General features: G+C 43.3%; 1 protein-coding gene across 3 annotated transcripts in view; it reads left to right on the plus strand.

Moving 5' to 3' along the window:
* PXYLP1 (2-phosphoxylose phosphatase 1) overlaps nt 1–9,852 on the plus strand; it is a 49,217-nt gene extending 39,365 nt beyond the window's left edge. For 2 of the 3 annotated variants that reach the window (XM_048314609.1, XM_048314608.1), the window contains 2 exons: nt 5,981–6,120; nt 7,513–9,852. In XM_048314609.1, the coding sequence (XP_048170566.1) occupies nt 5,981–6,120; nt 7,513–8,444 (1,072 nt within the window). In that variant the 3' untranslated portion in view covers nt 8,445–9,852. Of the gene's footprint in view, nt 1–3,240; nt 4,631–5,980; nt 6,121–7,512 lie in introns of all 3 variants that reach the window. The other variant, XM_048314610.1, reaches the window with a different exon arrangement.
* The last annotated feature ends 8,575 nt before the right edge of the window (nt 9,853–18,427 follow it).

Genomic DNA, 18,427 nt, shown 5'->3' on the forward strand with positions numbered 1-18,427 from the left:
CATGTGTGCACTGGCAGCCCAGGAGGCCAGACATTGGCTGCTGCTTTTCTGTGTTCACACTTCAGCTTCCACCAAAGTGCCTGTTCTGTCAAGAGGTGTTATTCAGTGGTCTGATCCAACATCCTCCAAGAGAAGTTGGATTTCCTTGAGCGGTACCTAAACCCAGAAGCACTCTGTGTCTGCTGCAAACTGAGTGGCTTCCTGAAATGAGATGTGCATTCCTGAGATTGCAGAGAGGAGACCAAACTCCAGTTATCTGGAGTCCAGCCATAGAGTGGAGTGGGAAATTAATTTTTCTAACAAGATGGAAAATGAATCGTGTGCTAATAGCTGTGATAACATTTTTAATGACCTGCCTGTAAAGGGTGAGATTATTTCCAGCATGAAATACTAAGTAGAGAAATATGATCCAGATTTCTGTTGGAGTTCCTAAAGGCTCTGATCGTCTGATCTTTCTTTATATCTGTCATGTTAGAATGTATGTGAGAGAGCTTTATTGAAAAGATGTTAACTGCAAGTGACAGTGTTGGATGAGTAGCTGTGTTTCTCAGTGTGCCACAGGAGACCTCAGTTTTGTATTTGTCAGAGAAGCTTTTATAGCTGTTTCCACTTCAGTTTCAGGCAAGGACTACAACATGAAGGCCCTGGAGTCAGAAAAACTATCCATAAAAGGCAAGGGAGTAGTGTGGCTTTGACACAGAATGACCAAATGGAGCAGTTAAGAGGGCACAGCCAGGCTCTGAGGAGGCCAGAGGGGGAATGCCTGTGGCTCTCACTGATTTATGAAGCATTAGAGCATCAGTGTGTAGATGACACAGCCCTTACCACTCACAGCCCCTGAACGACCTTGTCTCCTCAAGAACAGAATGTATGTAAAATAGCATCTCCTCTCCTAATTTAAGGCATCAGAAAGATTAAAAGAGTTGGCTCTGCACCATTCTGTTCAGATGTGTTAAAGCTGACCTTACTGAATAAATCTAGAATTCAGCCATTGTTTTGAATGGAACATTTATTACTTCAGCATCAGGAAGCTATTTGCTGTGTTTGGCTGTCAGGCTTATATTCCTTTGTGATGTAAATTGGGTGCTCGATTGTCAGTGTATTTATATGGGGAGTGTGGCAGGGTCTGTAATCGCTGCCTTTGAACTGAGGGTTTCTTGCTGCTGTGCAGTTGAGTTGAGATGCCTGATGGAAAGTCTGGCTTGTTTAAGCTTTCTGGACTCACAACATCAGATAAGCAAGCTGCTCATATGCAGGCTGCTCTTTATTTGACTTGGCATTCGGCTGATGGAATTCATTAATTAAGCAGATTATGCCACAGCCCCATGGACTTCTAATGGATATGCAAAATAGCCTTGAGGTCACGCTTGGGTTTTGTGAATTATGGATTGTGACATATAAATGTGGAATGAATATAAGCAAATGGATTAAATGCTTTGGAGATTCTTCCATCTAAAACTTCAATTAATATTATTATTATCATTTTTATTGTTCTGGATGCAAATTTCCAGAGGGAACCAAATAACACATACTTTTTCCTCAAGAAAATGACTTGAATGATGTTATGAAAATCCTTTCATTGTAGTGTTTGCTTATGGGGGAAATAAATTAATCCCACACGTTTTTTTCCTTATGTAGCTCACATTTATAGTGTCAAATGTAAAAAAATATACAGTTTCTTCACTGAGTTTGTATATGAGAGAGAAGAAATGCTTTTTGGAAGATGCTGAAATGATTTCAGAAGACTGCTATAATTTGATAGTAAGCTGTGTTAATTAGCATATACTTGAAGGCATTTTGAGAGGTGTTGATGTTAATCATAAGAAGCTTAGTAACAAATACTGAAATTTTAGGTTCAGTATGCACATGTTTTGAAACTGCCACAAAAATGAGCTGGGAGGTGGGAGATGAGACAACCATCATACTGTGAGCTAAAGGGGCTGTGGGTTTGACTTGGGGTGAGGTCAAAGTAGGATCCAGACCAGCATCAGCTGAAGAAAGGTCTCCTGAGGCCTCTGCTGACTTTGAAGACTCAGAGCAGTGAAGTAGATGGAATTACAGAGCCATGGAATAATTTGGGCTGGAAGGGACCTCACAGATCCTCTCATTCCAAGCCCCTGCCAGGGGAGCACTCTGGAGTTTGTTATAAAAATGTAAAAACTGCGAGACCTTTGTGAATAAATAATCCCCAACAGTACTACTGCTGCCTTAGGATCTCTCTTGTAGACTACAGTGATCTATTGTTGGGTTTAGTGACTCTTTCCATTCATTTTCCTTCTAAAAAGGAAACTGTGTAGTCCCTTTGATCTCACACTTTTTTTTTTTTTTTGCCTACTTGAACTTCACAGAAAACACATGTTATTTTTGCTTGAAGTTCTAAAATGATTTTTTGCATTTTAAGTAAAGAGAAAGGGACTTGCTTTTGGTACAGTTTGCAGGGAGAATCTTGCGTTGTACAATCACAGAAAGGTCATGTTTGTGTGTCTGAAGCCTGGTGTGGTCACATTTACTCACTGAGTGATGCACTGAGGGCTCTGCAACTCCTTGTGAGAAGCCTGGTCCTTTCAGCTTTTGCCATGCATCTCAGCTCCTTAAGGAAAAAGGAAATTTTATTGAAGGATGCCAGCTCTGTTCCTGGCAGAAATACATAATATAGTTCAAATAGTTGTGCAATATTTCTTTCCATGTACACTGTAGCAATAAAGAGGTGATATTTCAGTATTAAAGCATTTTAAGACCTTTGCAAATAAGATATTTAAATGTTGGTCCATCTTAATGCTAGTGCATGAAAACCAGAGTATTAAATCTGGGATCTATTATCCCAGTGTTTAGTTCGTAAATAACAAAAAGGTCGCCTGAAATAATTATTTGAGGGAAAAGAAGCATCCTCAGTTTTGTTACAGATAAAATTTATTCTATTGTACATAAATAAAATCATTAAAAGGCATATTAACAGATATTAAATAAAGGAACCAAATGTTAAAATTGGGACGTGTGGCTATTGTTAGTGGGTTTAAGTGAAAAGCTGTTCCATTTTCTGACAAAATATGAAATTTTTTTTATACTAATACCTTTTGTAAATGTGGTAGCTTGCCATTGTAATGCCAGGAAAATTACAGAAGGATATCTCTTTAGCCCGTTTTTATTTTGTGATTATTTTAATGGAAATAAAATTTTAAGGGTAATTCAGTCTTTTCAACTGTACAACTGAGCAATTTCCTTTGCTTCCTGCTCCAACAGCCCCAGCAGCCTCAGCCGTGTTGCCTTGGATACTCCATCTCCTGCAGCATCTGTAAATTGGCCAATTCAACAGGAGGATTCATATTCTAAATAAAAGCCAAGTCGTGGGGTGGGAGGGGGATTGCTTTGTCAGCTGGGAGCCTGAGTGCTGCTGCAAATCCTGCTGCTGAGAAAAATGGGTGTTTGTTTTCCCAGTTGTACAGGGATATGTACTGAACAAGAAGTAAGCTTTGAATTTCTATTCAGAAAGATGTCCAACAGTCATATTTCACAATGCACTTCTGCAGGCATGTGCTTATTTTGTGCTCACTTTAAATACAGTGTAATCCAAAGTTAAGTAACTTGAATCTCCATATCTAATATTATTAATACGCTGTATTAATACACTGGAATATAAATTAGTCAATTATCATCCCTTTTTAAATTTTGTCTTGAAAGTTAATTTATTTTGCGTGCTATTTTTTCAGAAAATGCCTTTTGCAAAGTACAGATAAATACTTTGCTTTCTTCTTTCCTTTCTTTCTTCCCACAAGTGATTGCTGGCAGTTTTATCAGCACAGGTTGGATTCCGTTAGAATTCTTTCAGGCTTTTGTGAGCAAAGCAGAAAAAGAAGCAGAATGGATAATGCAGTTGTTCTAGTTTTCTATCACATGTATTTGCAGAACTTGTTAATTAAGTGAACAGCATTTAAGGAAAATTTTGATTGTCAGTTTATTCATGTGTAGAGTTTTGTGAAGTTCAAGATTTAGAAAATTGGTGGTTCAGCCTGCTACCTCTGTAATAAGCTTAAAAGGCCATTTGCTAATGGGTGTAATTTAATTTTCTCAACTTACTTCTTCATTTTTAGATTTCACTGCTGGGCTGTGAAAATAGTGCGATGTACAAAATGTTCTCTTGGAAATTTTCTTCTGGAGCTGGAGTGAGCTTCTGATGTACGATTGTACAACAGGAAGCCTCTGCTGCTTGAGAAACGTAAACCAGGCTTCGTTCCTTTTTCTGCTTTGCAAATACTAATCTTCATTTGCCCTGCTGAAATTACAATGTACAGAAGAAGCTGTGGATTTAGAATATCATAAATTGGCTGGTTTTCCTTTAATTTGAAGTAAAAATGAAAAAATGAGTCTGATTTTTAATCTCATTATGCTTTTTGTCTCATTTCCTTTCTTTTTCTTACTGGCAGTTGTGGCATAATGGTAGCATTTTCCTGCCAGGATGGTTTTTTTCCTGAATGTAAATAAAATACTGGAAAATTCCAATTTTATAAGATGATATGAGCTACCTTTCTGTTGACAGACAGATTCTTACGAGCCCTCATGCCTATGCAGGCTGTGAGCATAGCCCTGCAAGAGGTCCTCTCATGTATGATAGTTTCTCAGCTGGCTCTTCTAAGTAAGCACGCATGTCTTTGTCTCAGTAAACTTTGATTCCAGACACTCAGTCCTGCTTTAGTGGTGTTACTGCTCCCTCTGGTGGGTCCTGCAACTTGGGTTTCTTTTTAAGACCTGAGGTTTTTATATCAAAAATAGTTTATCATTCTAAAAAATGTAAATATGAACAGTAAACACAAGTCCCAGACTTCTGTAAAAGATCCCTGACAAAATTTATTTTCTATATATATTTTATTTTTTTAAGCACCATGAAAATATATTAACTGTATTCAAGCTGAACATCCTATTAAGACAAGAACCGTCTAGGGCAGAGTTGGGTTGCCAAACAGTTTCTGATTTAGTTTTGCACAAAATTAGAGAGGTGACTGTGTGACCTTTGGTAACTGTTGACATTTAACAAAGAAGACCCCACTCATGTAATGCGTTTCTGCTGTAGGAACATGATCACAGGTTTATTTTTTAAAGGTTCAGATTACCTTTGGGTTACATTGTGGGCTTTTTTTTGTACCTGTAGCTTTCTGCACAGCAGTACCACAGTGAGCTGAGTCTGTAGTGTATTTGAAATTTTCAGCACAGTTTGGGAGATCTAAGCATTCTTTCACTGACTTGAACTCTGTTTCAGTGAGTTAACTCAGACATTTTTGTGAATATCTCTTTTCCAGCTGCATTCATCACTTGCATGGTGGGGGTATCTTACCTGTGTAAGTGTCCAGCAGTGTTGGCCTCTTTCTTCCTGGATAAAAGTGCAGTACCCCAATTATTCCAGTTTTAATGGTACTTTCCTGTCCCATGTAATTGAGACTACACATTCTAATTGATTTGAGGCTGAAGGAAGTAGAAATAAAAGCTGAGATTGTAATCAGCTTTGTACATTACAAAATCTGAGAATTCCTTCAAGATCATCTATTTAAAATACTGGTTATTTGAACCCCTTTAGAATGTCACTGCCTTTGGCTGCACTGTTAAAGAGTGTTGGTACTTCAGAAACTGGAGAGAGGTTTGCAGGGTTTTTAAAGGAATTTTAAATCTCTTTTCTTTTTCATTTTAATTCATAACAGTATTAGTGACTGAATTCAAAGCAACCCCCAGAAATTGCTCTAAATTGCTTACTGAAAGGTATCATAATTTTAACATGACATCTGTTTTCCTATAGTTCTTTGGTTGGTAGTAAGTGGTTAGATTTCTTTTCCATACTTGGAAAAGTCCTGACTAAGAGCAGATGTTGTCTCAGTGGGAAATAACCTCACACCATGAAATTTCTGAGCTGACATATTTGGAATACTTGACTCTCTCGAGTTGCTTTCCCATACGCTTTTGGAAGTTTTCACATTTTGGTTTTTTACCTCTCTAGGAAACCTTCTCATCCTCAGCTTGAAGCCTTCATTAAGCATATGTCCAAAGGGTCTGCAGCCCAAATGGATGGTTCCCTGAGCAGCCTGCCTCGCTTCCCCAGTCATTCTCTATGTGAAATGGGAGAGCTTACGCAGATAGGTGAGTTCCCATAGCAGCTCTGTCTCATCCTCTGCTCTGTAAAACACAGTCTGCTTGAAGAGGGATCTTCTGATTCTCTTTATATTGAAATAAATGCTTGTTTATGTAAACTTATCATGTTGGTCCTATCCTATGCTATGCTGGGATATGGATAAAGTATTAGACTCTCTACTGTAAAAGTGGCAGCAGTTGTAGAAACCATGCTTTGTCCTGTAGCTTGACAACTCTGTTACACACTGGTCAATCTTGGCATCTCTTTTAACTTTTTTTGTAGCAAGGCAGAGCACCTTTCCTTCAGGTTACTACACACCACACAGTTGCACTGTTACCCTTGTGACAAACAGCAGTGTTCACTCCCTCCTGAGGAAGATCTGGTGCTCTGTTACTGACAGGGTTGTGATTCAGAGGGACCCTCTGTCCCCTACAAGAGATGCTGATGTAGCAGACAAACCTGATGCTTGGTCTGTGGAAATGCTTTATACATCTCTTCCCTTGTCAGATCCTTGTGTGTTCTGGGATCCCTTTGGGAGATATCCTTGGTCACTGTCAAGTCTTGCAAAGTGATACCAGGAGGAGAAGGCAAGGCAGGACATCACAGAACGCTTCCTAACAATATAATGTTGTGTGTGAAATTGCACACAGTACATGGATTGTGTAACTGAGCTGGCATCTAGAGACTCCTGTGGCCTGTAGCAAGTTATGTAAAGGTGTTCTAGTGCATAAAGGGTTCATGCCCATTGCTTTGCTGCTGTGAGAGGTTAGTGCAAGAAATGCAAATACTGGAGTAGAGGTTTTTGGCACATGAGAAGGATACACTCTCCCTTTCCAACTGGATAAAGGCAGAGCTTAGCATAAATTACCAAGCAGTTTAAATACTCCCCAAAGGAAGATGGAGAAGGAAGTTCGATGCAATTACTGCACCTCACCACAGTTCTTTGAGTTTACACACTAGTTTACATTCTGTGTATTTGTTTCCTGACTGCTGGTGGTTTTATTGGCTGCCATAAATTTTCAGGGACACAGCATTCTCTGCCTGCCTGAAAACCTGACTCAGGTGCAGTCTTCAAAAACACCTTACTTTTATAGTCATGTTAGACACAATCAGTCTGTCCAAGGAATAAATATTAAACCACTTAAGGTTTTAAACAAATCTGATAGAACCAACTTCTTTTCTATATTTCAGGTTAGTTCCTAGAATCTGAGAGATACTGAAGAATAGCAGGTTTCTCATGTTTCAGACAGTTTTCCTAATAGTCAGTCACAAGTGAAGTTCAGTTTTGTAAGTTTATAACCTTTTAACTTATTGTTCATTTATCAGTAAGGCTGCTAGCTGTAATTCTTTTTCTCAAAACTGCAAAGATTCTAATCATGTGAATTTGTTTCTAAATTCAGGGGTTGTACAACATTTGCGAAATGGACAACTGCTCCGAGAAATTTATATCAACAAACACAAACTGCTCCCTGGTGACTGGACAGCCAAGCAGCTCTACTTGGAGACCACAGGGAAAAGCCGAACCCTGCAGAGTGCTTTGGCGCTGCTCTACACCTTTTTGCCAGATTTTGACTGGAAGAAAATCAACATGAGGCACCAGTGGAGCACCATTTTCTGCTCGGGAAGCTGCGACTGTCCCATGAGAAACCACTACCTAGAAGAGGAGCAGCGCAGGCAGTACAGCTTACGGGTGAAAAACAACGATTTGGAGAAAATATATGTGGATATGGCAAAGATTGTGGGCATTCCCACCAGGCAGCTGAGAGCTTCTAACCCAATAGATTCTCTCTTGTGCTATTTTTGTCATAATGTCTCATTTCCATGTACCAAAACTGGCTGCATTGGTATGGAGCACTTCAAAGTAATCAAGAGACATCAGCTGGAGGATGAGAGAGAAAGACAGGAAAAGAAACTTTACTTCTTGTATGCACTATTGGCTACTCATCCTCTCCTCAACCAGACTGTCAATCGACTGCAGCGTATTGCAGAAGGCAAGAAGGAAGAAGTGTTTGTTCTCTACTCTGCGCATGATGTCACCTTGTCCCCTGTTCTCAGTGCCTTGGGCATTACAGAGGCCAGATTTCCCAGATTTGCTGCCAGATTAGTTTTTGAGCTCTGGCAGGATGGGAAGAGGCCCAAAGAACACTTTATCCGCATCCTGTACAACGGTGCTGATGTCACATTCCAGACCTCATTTTGCAAGGATCATTATAAACGGTCCAGCAAGCCAATGTGCCCACTAGAAAAATTTGTCAACTTTGTCAAGAGGGATATGTTCTTGATTTTTAACAGTACTAGCTACTATGATGCATGTCGTAGGAGAGCACTGTAGAGAAGGGAGGAGGAAAGGAGGCAGTGTTAACTTGTGTCAGTGATCTGTTTTCTGGTGGAGGCACAACTCAGTTTTGTTACTTCTTGTACTTGTATGTGTAAGTACAGAAGGGTAATGGTTGAAGCATTCTTCAAATAGTTTTATTTTCATTCAGGCTGCAGATGGCCTTAAGTAGAAGAACAAATGCCAAGGGTTATGTGTATGTGTATGCTCACAAATGCTGTTAACTGTTGTGATAAATCACGTGGGTGAATGTAACCTGCCGCTTGTTTGATAGAGTGAGAGAGCATAGACTTTGTGTTTCTCTGTTCCAGAGCAATACTTGGACAGCATAAGTTTAAAGCCAAAAGTACTTTTTTTTTTTTTTCACCACCATCTCACTGCCATTTTAAGCAGTTCATGTCAGGGTCATGAATTCTAGGTGTCTACATTAATGCATTTTTAAGGAAATTTTGAATTTCCTTACTTGGAGGAAGCCTTCTGATGTTGTGGGGCAGGTCCGTAAAGCAAAGTGCGTGTATTTGTGTGTGAATACTTGCCCGAGCATGTACAAATGAGTGTGTGCCTTTTGGCCCTCACAGACCTAGAAACCCTTGGCTATTGTTGCCAGTGCCAGAGAAGGGTGTACTGGAAAAGGGATACAAAACTCTACTCTTTGATCGCACTTTCAGCACTTTGAATAGTTGAAACACAGTCTAGAAACATGTAAAGGTCTTGTGGCATTAAAATATATAACACTAACAGCACCACTAAACCTGAGTGGGAAATTAGGGTTAGAAATCAGTTTTATGGTGAAGTGTTGGGCTCTTTCTCATTGTGAACACGTTCAAGCTGTTGTGCTGTGGAACAAATAAGTGTTTTAGGAATTTGCTATGGTGACTGCTTGAGACAGCTTGACTAAATACTGAGAAAATTTTGTAGTTGAGTTAGTATTTTTATGGACTAGGGAGCTCTTCTTTTGTAAGACCAGACTTGTACATATTGTACTGTGTATATTTATAACACAGTAGGTCTTTCTTACTTGTTTAGTTTGTAAAGACTTGTGGAGGTCACTTTTTAGACTTTTTTTTCCCTTGATCAGGATGTTTAGACTTAAGAATAAACTGTCTTTTATGGGTAATTTGAACAAGGAGTAGATATGAAAACCTGTACTTCAGACTGCTTTCATCTCTGTAGGAGTAGTAAATTGAGAACCAATTTTTAATAGAATTCATAGAAATTTTATAATGGTGGAGGTTTTTTAACCTCTAGAAATAAATTAGTCTGTGACTTGTGATTCAATGGTGCTAGTTTGTCAAAGAAAACATAACTCGGCATAAGTTCTCTGACTGTTGGCATTCCGCTCTCTCTGTTTTCAATGCTGCATTTGAACATGTTTCTTTTAATAAAATTCTGGGGTCTCTTTGTATATTTGTGTGTTACGTGCGTTGTGACTTCCTCAGCTGTTTGCAGGAACAAGGTGGGTGTTGTTAAGCTGCTTGTTGCATTTGTAACTTCTGCACTGCATCTGTCCTGGGCCCCAGTCTGGGCAGGAGCAGCTAAACATTTCATGAATGCTGAACTAGAAATCCTGATGGAGTATTTGGGGCTTTTGTACCACATTGGAGTGATAACCTTTCTACCCAAGAGACTGGATCTGCTTGTCGTCATCCCTGTTTGTGTGCTGGTGGGAGAAGAGGGAGAGAATCTGAAAGGCGAGCTCACTGTGGAAATCAGGGGAAGGGGACCTTTTGCCTAATATAAGTAGCAAAGGTAGAGACCCCATAACTTTTCCTTTATGTTGAGGTGGAACCTCTTGTGTTTTTGCCCCCACTGCCTCTTCTCCTGGGCAAGACTGTAAGGATCTCTCTTATAGTTCCCTTCAGGTGAGTACATTGGTGAGATTCCCCTGAGCCTTCTCTTCTCTGCTCTAAGCAGACCCAGCTCTATCATCATGTCAGGTGTTCCAGTCCCTTGGTCGTCTTGGCTGTCAGTGGGGGCTCTCTGGTAGCTCCATCTCTCTTGCCCTGCTGTGATGAAGAGCACTGATAGCTGTTTCAGCCAAAACAGCCTCCACTGTGGCCAGGGCAGTGACAAGAAACTTGTATTGGGCAATTTAAGGAAATCTGGAACTAAAGTTTCAGTTACAGCTTCAGGTTGTCAGCACCTGCTCGCTTGTATGTTTGAGGGTCACTGGGTGAGCAGAACAAAATCTCTAATGTAGAAATAATAATACTAATAAAAAAAAAAAGGCAAAATCTAATTATTCTAGTGTGTATGCATAGTTCATTAAGATACACTCATCTCTTCTAAAACACACACACAGAGGATCTGCAGCAGTGAAAAACTCGATCCATCTCCAGTGCCACCAGAAGTGCTAAAGGAAAGAACTGCAGGGCTGAGATCATTCTCACAAATCTTGGACCTGGCTGTGGAGATAAAGTAATAAGCAAACTGCATTACTGAAGTTGATTAATCATTACCTTTTGAAGTTTGACCTAATTTATGATTCAATTTGCAATTTCAAGTGGATTTATATTTGGATTAAGGTAACAGATGTAACTACCTGAACAATGAAAAGAGGAATCGGTGGGAATTTATTTATCCTGGAATTGATGAATAGCCTTTCTATAGGGGTGCAGTGATGAATTAGCCCTACCAGCTGGGAAGCATTGACTTGAGCAGTTGCACAGTTTAATCAGGTGATAGAGCAGGACTAAAAGCTGCTGCCTTAAGGAATGCTGCTTGAGATCTTACTGTTGGCTTGAAACCGACGTAGGAGCGGGCTGTTCTGTTGTGTGCTAAACACGGTATTCAGAAACTGATGTTTATACATGTTGAGTACTTGTACTGTGAATGAAATCTGTCAGTGCTTCCTCACCCAATCCAGCTCATTTCCCAGAGCAGTGCTGATGTCCCGTCTCTCCCCACCCGCTGCTCGCTTCTGTTTGTGCCATTCCTAGGAAGGCGTAACAGCTTTAGCTTCAAACGCTCCTTGCACCCTGCGAGTGCCAAATGGCTTGGCTTGAGCTGCCGTGTGTTACGCGTGTATAAAAAAGGGAGGGAAGGCGTGTAAACGCAAGATTCCCGGTGCCGGAGGGCTGCGGGAGGCGGATCCCCCGGGACACGCGGGAGCGCGGCCGGGGCTGCGGCGCCCTCGCGTGGCCGCTCCCTGCGGCGCAGCCCGGCACTGCGGGAATTACCGCGGCAGAGCGGCTCCGGAAAAGCAGGAGTTAAAACCGGGAGAGTTGTAGATGGATTTCGTCCTGCAGTCTGAGCAAGAGGCCTCCTTCCCTGTGGTTTAAGTGAGTAGGTGTCTATGTGAGATGCTCAAACCCTTGTGGACCGAAGGAGGAATAAAGATGACAGCTGTGATGAGTATTTTGAAGTGAGTACTTCATGTTGCTGTATTCTGCAGGTATTCTACAGCTTTGCTACCCTGTGTACTAAACTCAGCCCTACAATTTTCAGCAGAGCTATTTTTAAAATTAGTAAAGCTTATTCTATATGGAAATATAAAGCAGAGTATTTTTTTTCCTGTCAGTTTTCTGGCTTGGTCTCAGTTTGCTTGCCTTGCGGTTTTGTTTCTTGCTCCTTTTTCACATGAGAGGAGCTATGCTGCATGTGAGTGCTATGTCCTTATTCAAGCAGTTGAGATGTGATAGAGTCTGAACTTTGTAAAGTTCCTTCAAACTAAAGTCAAATACCATTAAGCTCTTTATTTTCAAATATCCTGGAGAACCATTTTCAAAAGTGATTTAGAATTACACTTAAGATATTCCTTTAGGATCCCCTGCCCAAAATCATCATTAAGCTTTTCTTCTGTTGAAAGTAAAAAGGTAGAGTGAATAAAACTGATGGCATTTGAAATGCAAAGCAGTCCAGATCTCATTCTAGAAACAGGTAGAGTGAAAAAAAGTCATCTGTGCCAGTATTTAAGATGACATTGTAGAATGATCATTGGAGGATATAGGAGGGGAAAGTTTGAGCTGAAATTGTTGCTGTAGGTCCTTGCAAAACAGAATACACAAGATGAAAAATAGATAACGAATGTAAAATGTGGCCTCAGTTGCAAATTCTTGCATGCATCTTTCCTGGAGCAGGTACAGAGGCAGCTGTTTGAAGCTGTTCCTACCAGGAGGCTGTGGACCCAAGGCCAGCTACAGGACAGAAGGAATGTCTGAGGGCAGCTGCAGGGGTATCTGCAGGCTGTATGTGTGAATGCTGGGGTGTATGCAGCAATGCCTGAGGTAACTGGAAGGCTGAAGGGTCCAGGGCCGACTGCTGGACACACTGCATGCTGTCTTGTTGGGGTCCCTCCCCTGCCGTGTAGTCCTGAGAGAGGGGTCCTGAGGGCACAGACACGGGGTTTCCATGTCCCTGCTCAGCCTCGTTCCCATTGGTTGGTTTGTGTTCCCTGCGCGGGCAGAAGGACCCCTGGTCCCGTGACTGGAACAGTTCCTGGGCAGAGCTCCGGCCATGCGGCTGGAGAAATAAACATCTCTGAAACAGCTATCAAGAATCTGTCTGTCCGTATATATATTTCCTTTCCACGGGACTCCTGGTTTGATATATGCGTGTTGCAGGATCCCCACTGCAACAAATGGTGGAGAATGCGGGCAGAACGATCCCCGATCCCTAAGCGACTGATTTGTGTGAGTAAACCCTGGAAACTTTGGATTCCTCTTCTTGGTTTTGCTTTGCTATTCCATATCTAAACTATGGAGGAACCGTGGGAAGACTCTTGGCTCTCAGAGCCGCATATGGACATTTATCTTAAACTTAAAATGATTCTTGAACAACGATTTGTAAATTTTAGCTTGATTCAAGCTCAAAAAGAACTGAAACACTTCCTGGCATGGTTGTTTAAGAACTTTTTCTATGTTTCTTGGGATTTAATTCTTACCAAGGGCTTTTGGAAAACCGTTTGGACACAGTTAATACTGGAGTCAAAATATATGCCGATGGAAGAATATTTTCGTGAATATTATTTAGTTACCGAGACTGTTGAGCAATGTCAGCTGTGTCCTGGCGAAGGGAAACCTGGCGCAGGGACCGTGCGGCCCAGGCCACGTGCACCGAGCGCTCTGAGAGCAGCAGCGAGGCAGTTCCCGCGCGCGGGCGGAGCCACGCGAGCCGCAGTGTCGGTGGCGGAGCGAGGAGCGGCGGGACCCGGCGGTGCCTGCCCGGTCCTGTGCAGCGCGTGGTGGAGCGAGCCCCGTGAACGCCCGGCCGAGAGGGGCGGCACGCGGGCGGCGGCTGGCGGCGGTGGCGGTGGAACGGAGCCGTGCCCAGCCGAGACGCGCGCTGGAGCGGGGCGCGGGGGAGTCATCGCTCGGGGGCCTGGCCGAGACGTGGGTGCAGCGCCCGGCAGCGGCAGCGAAGCTGCGACCAGAGGAGGCGACGCACGGAGAACTGAGCGGCATGGCCCGGCCCGGCCCGCGCAGCCCCGAACGCGACCCCGGGAAGAGCGCGCAGGCACCAGCAGCCCCGACAATTCCAACACGGGAGCGACCGAAAGAGACAGCAAAGACGCAGCGAGACAGAAAACAGCAGCCACTCGGAAAAAGGAAAAGATCATAGCAACTAAGACCTTAGGGATAGTAAAATGGTATAATGTTAAGCAAAATTATGGTTTTATAACAAGGTGTGACAACCAGCAAGACATATTCGTGCATAGAACTGCTATTAAAAAGAATAACCCTGAAAAATGCATCCCAAGCTTGGGAGATGGAGAGGTGGTGGAATTTAATATTGTACTAGGGAGAAAAGGGTTACAAGCATCGCAGGTCACTGGGCCTGATGGTGTTTTTGTAAAAGGCAGTATATATGCAAAAAATCGTAGTCATGTTAGACAATATCTCCATTGTAAGCCCCCCCTACAGTTTCCCTTTCCTAATCCCACCTTTCCCTTTTACCCTATATCCTATTACCCCCAGTGTACTCCCAATCCGTTTTTTCATCCATGGTTTCCCTCACAAAACCATGCTTTTGCCAATTGTTTCCCCAAAAATCCCTTTCCAATGCCGAGTGGGGGATGAAAAGGGGGAGGGAAGAAGTTAAACCCTCTCCTGCCTCAGTTTCCCCACAAAGCATGCTCAGAGAATTCTGTCTCCCTTCTGTCAGCCCTAAGATGTTCCAGAGAATCTGTTTGGACATTTAAAGACTCAGGAGGGTGGCTTGTTTTGTTTTGAAACTGTTCTTGTTATGTTTATCCAGTTGTTTTCATTCTCCTTTTATTAAAATAAAACGGGTGAGGTGTTGGGGTCCCTCCCCTGCCGTGTAGTCCTGGGAGAGGGGCCCTGAGGGCACAGACACGGGGTTTCCATGTCCCTGCTCAGCCTCGTTCCCATTGGTTGGTTTGTGTTCCCTGCGCGGGCAGAAGGACCCCTGGTCCCGTGACTGGAACAGTTCCTCGGCAGAGCTCCGGCCATGCGGCTGGAGAAATAAACATCTCTGAAACAGCTATCAAGAATCTGTCTGTCCGTATATATATATTTCCTTTCCACGGGACTCCTGGTTTGATATATGCGTGTTGCAGGATCCCCACTGCAACACTGTCTTACTCCTGGCTGGTCCTGGGTAGGCACAGCTGCAGCTACTGCATAGGCCCAAACAATTTTGTCATCAGAAGCAGAGTGATCCAAGAAGGGATTCTGCAGGTTTAGATGATGAGAGAGATGGCTGTAATACTGTTTCGTCTTTTTAAAAGTCTGTCTGTCCCCAAAAGTGGTGAGTAACAGAGATTGAATCAAGCCTGGTTTCGGATGAATCAGTATTGACCCACTCGTTACTAATTTCATTTTCCTTTTTGAACTGATCACATACGTAATGTTCTTCTTTAGCAATGCCAGTTATTGGTCAGTTATTATCAACAGCCTTTTGACCAATTCAGTGCCTTTTAAAAACAACTTTGACAACCAAACCTTTATAAGTAACAGGCTACAGTGCTTTTCTGCTACACTCATATATGCATAACTCAGGCTTATCTTGAAGGATGATTAATAGCTACTGTCATTTTTAGCTGTCAAGTGGACAACAATAATGGCTTGAGTCCTATCTCAAGCCCAGAGAGGTGTCTTTTTGCTTAAACCTCTTCCAAGGGGAATTAAATGGTGTCCATGACTATGTAATAGGACTGGTCTAAGATGACATTTGTCAGCAATTAGTGTGCTCTCAGCTGTGTTCCTAACCCTTTAGATGTGAACCCAGAGTTAAGCAGGTTTAGGGGGAGTTTTACCTGTTAATATTTAACTGGAGTCTGCGGTATGGTAATTGGGGTTTTGGTAAGAAAGAGCACTGCATCTTGCTGAAGAGTGATAAAAATACTTTTGCTTTTAATAGGGGACTAGAAGCAGGCAGTGCTGCTCTGAAGTGGTGTTTATAAGGAGGAAGGCAGCCAGCTTAAACACAGATAGACAGGGGCTCATTAGCTGTACGGGCTTGTTGTGAGTCTGGGCTGCTTCTGGCAGTGCTTGTTCTGATTGGCATAGAATGGAAGGTAATTGCCACAGCAGGACCCATGCATCCCGGTATCCATGTGAAACCACTGGATTTGACTGAATCTCACCGTTTCACAAAGGTTTGCCATCCTTAATTTTTGTAAAATGCTTTGTTGGGATGCTTTTCCTGCTTGGCCTGGAGGAAAATTTCCTGCAAATCCTGGAAGCCCGTGGCAGGACAGAAAAAGCCAGCATTTCTGTGTCCTTGATAGCTCCTTGCTGGAGCCGTGATGTGCCGCAGCTGCTGCGGCCCGGGCCCTGCACCTTCCCCGCTGCCCCACCGCCTCCCCGCTGCAGGTTAAATCCCGCGGCTCTGCCCCTGTTCTGGAGCTGCTCCCCTTTCACTGCTGCCATCCTCTCATGTTCGTGGACCAACGCTGAAGAACGCTGCCTGTGGCCTTGCCAGCAGCTCGGTCGGTGCGCACAGAGTTTTAATAGCAGCTTGCTGACCTTGGCCGTCATTGATGGTTGCAATTTTAATTAGGGGTCGTAAGCGTTACTTCCTCAACATCAAATGACAACGCAAATGTTACACCTCCTTTGTTGTCGGGGAAAGAGACTGGTTTACTGTCTTCTAACTCCTTCATTGGATACAAAAAGTCGAATTTTCTGCAAGTGGTCCAGATTGTCAATCCCGCAATTCCACCCGTAAGGTTGTCTCATACCCTGGGCGGGGGGCAGTGAGGGGCGCACGGGGCTGCGGGTGCCGGCCGGGCAGCGCTGGGCTGAGGAGGAGGAGGAGGAGGAGGGGAAGGAGGGCGGAGGCTGCCCCGGTGAGCCGGAGCTGCCCCGCGGTGCCGGAGGTGGGAGCATGAGGGGACCGGGACCGTGCCCTGGCCGCTGCTGCGGCTCGGTTCGGGGATGGACTGACGGCATGCGGTCCCGAAGCGGGGAACGCGGGGAGTTGTTGCTGAATCGCCGGGGAGTGAAGCTGGAGCTGAGAGACCCCCGGGCCGCCCCCGCCTCTCCTCGGGCAGCGTCTCCCGGAGACGGGCCCAGGACCGAGCCCCACTGCAGGAACCCGCACGGCTTCCCCAAAACGTGACCAGCAGGAAGACTACGGTCACCCGGGGGTTAATCTGGGCTTTGAAAATCGCTTCATAGGGGACATTGCAAAGTCGCTCGTGTTCAAGTTGTGACAGCACAGGAATCGTGGGGTGTGACCGTGTGAGTGAGCCGAGGCCCACGCTGCTCTCTCTCCCTGGTGCGTGCAGCCCCGTGTGTGCTTGTGTCTGTGGGAGCAGGTCTGAGCAGCAGCAAAGTCCGGTGGAAGGTGTAAGGCGGGGCTTTCCTCGGAGATAGGATCTCCTCTCCCTGAAGTAAATCCTCAGAAAGCATTTCCTTCAAATAACTGGAATGCCACCTTAGTCAGCCTTTTGCTTCATCCAGAAATTCTGGATGCAGGTTGAGTTCATGCCCTGTGCTGATGTTGTATCCCAGCTTTAAATGATTTATTTCCTGTAAGTACTTATGCTCTCATGTATCTTTAGGGGGAGTAAACCAGCACTGGCACACCCCACAGTCATCAGCTGTTGTGCAAGTATTTATTTCCTTATAAATATGGTATAGATTTCGTCCACCTTTGGCTGTTGTAAAGATATTTTGGTAGTTATATGTTGGACTTGGAAGCTGTCTGATCAGAGAACATAAATATTAAAAGTATGTGAATGAGATGAGAAAGCTACAGAATGTCAAATATTAACCACTGGTAACAGCAGGTGCGGGGAACAGTTTGCATTAAAGCTCAAAATTGAAATATGTTATTAAATCCCTTTGAATATTTCTGAAAGTGGCACTGAAAATATGAAGTTGGATTGATGATCCTTCAGCTCAGACTGTTCTGTAATCCTGTGTGGTTAATTTGTGGATGAAAAGATAATAGATTAGTAAATGGTTCATTGTGCACACTTCCAGCTCTAAACAAACCATGAGCAATTCACTTACTGCTCTGGAATAGGAAATGCACTATTGCATTTCTTTTTTAAAATGGCATTGTTTCGTCAGTACAGAATCCAGGTCATGTTTTCTCAATCCTATGTGCTTTTAAATAATGAATATGGATTGAGGATGAAACATGTTTCATCCTCATTCTCTTAAGCTTTCAATTTATCATGGCAGCAGTCACAATTCCTTTTGCTTCTTGGAGCTCTCAAGCATATTGAAACATTATTTCACCAGTATGAAATGGTGTTAAAATACCTGGTGCAATCTTTGAAGGTTTCTCTCCTCTATATTTATTAAAAATAACTCTCAGGATAACTCAAAGAATAAGTTCCCTGCAGGCTGTACTAATTAAGACAAAATACATCTATGTAGCAATAACACTGACAAGGGAGGAAGTGGGGGTCTTTCTCAGAGCCTGGATGGGGCTGTGTTCCTGAGGGCTGTGTGAGAGAGAACTGGAGCCAAGTGATGTTGCTGTCTGGGGACTGCATGAGGGAGATCCCAGGGAGGAGAGGATGGTGCACTAAGGAAGTGTTTTGCCCTACAGAATGCATGGAG

This window comes from Corvus hawaiiensis, chromosome 10, assembly GCF_020740725.1.
Source record: "Corvus hawaiiensis isolate bCorHaw1 chromosome 10, bCorHaw1.pri.cur, whole genome shotgun sequence".
NCBI classification, from domain to species: Eukaryota; Metazoa; Chordata; class Aves; order Passeriformes; family Corvidae; genus Corvus; species Corvus hawaiiensis.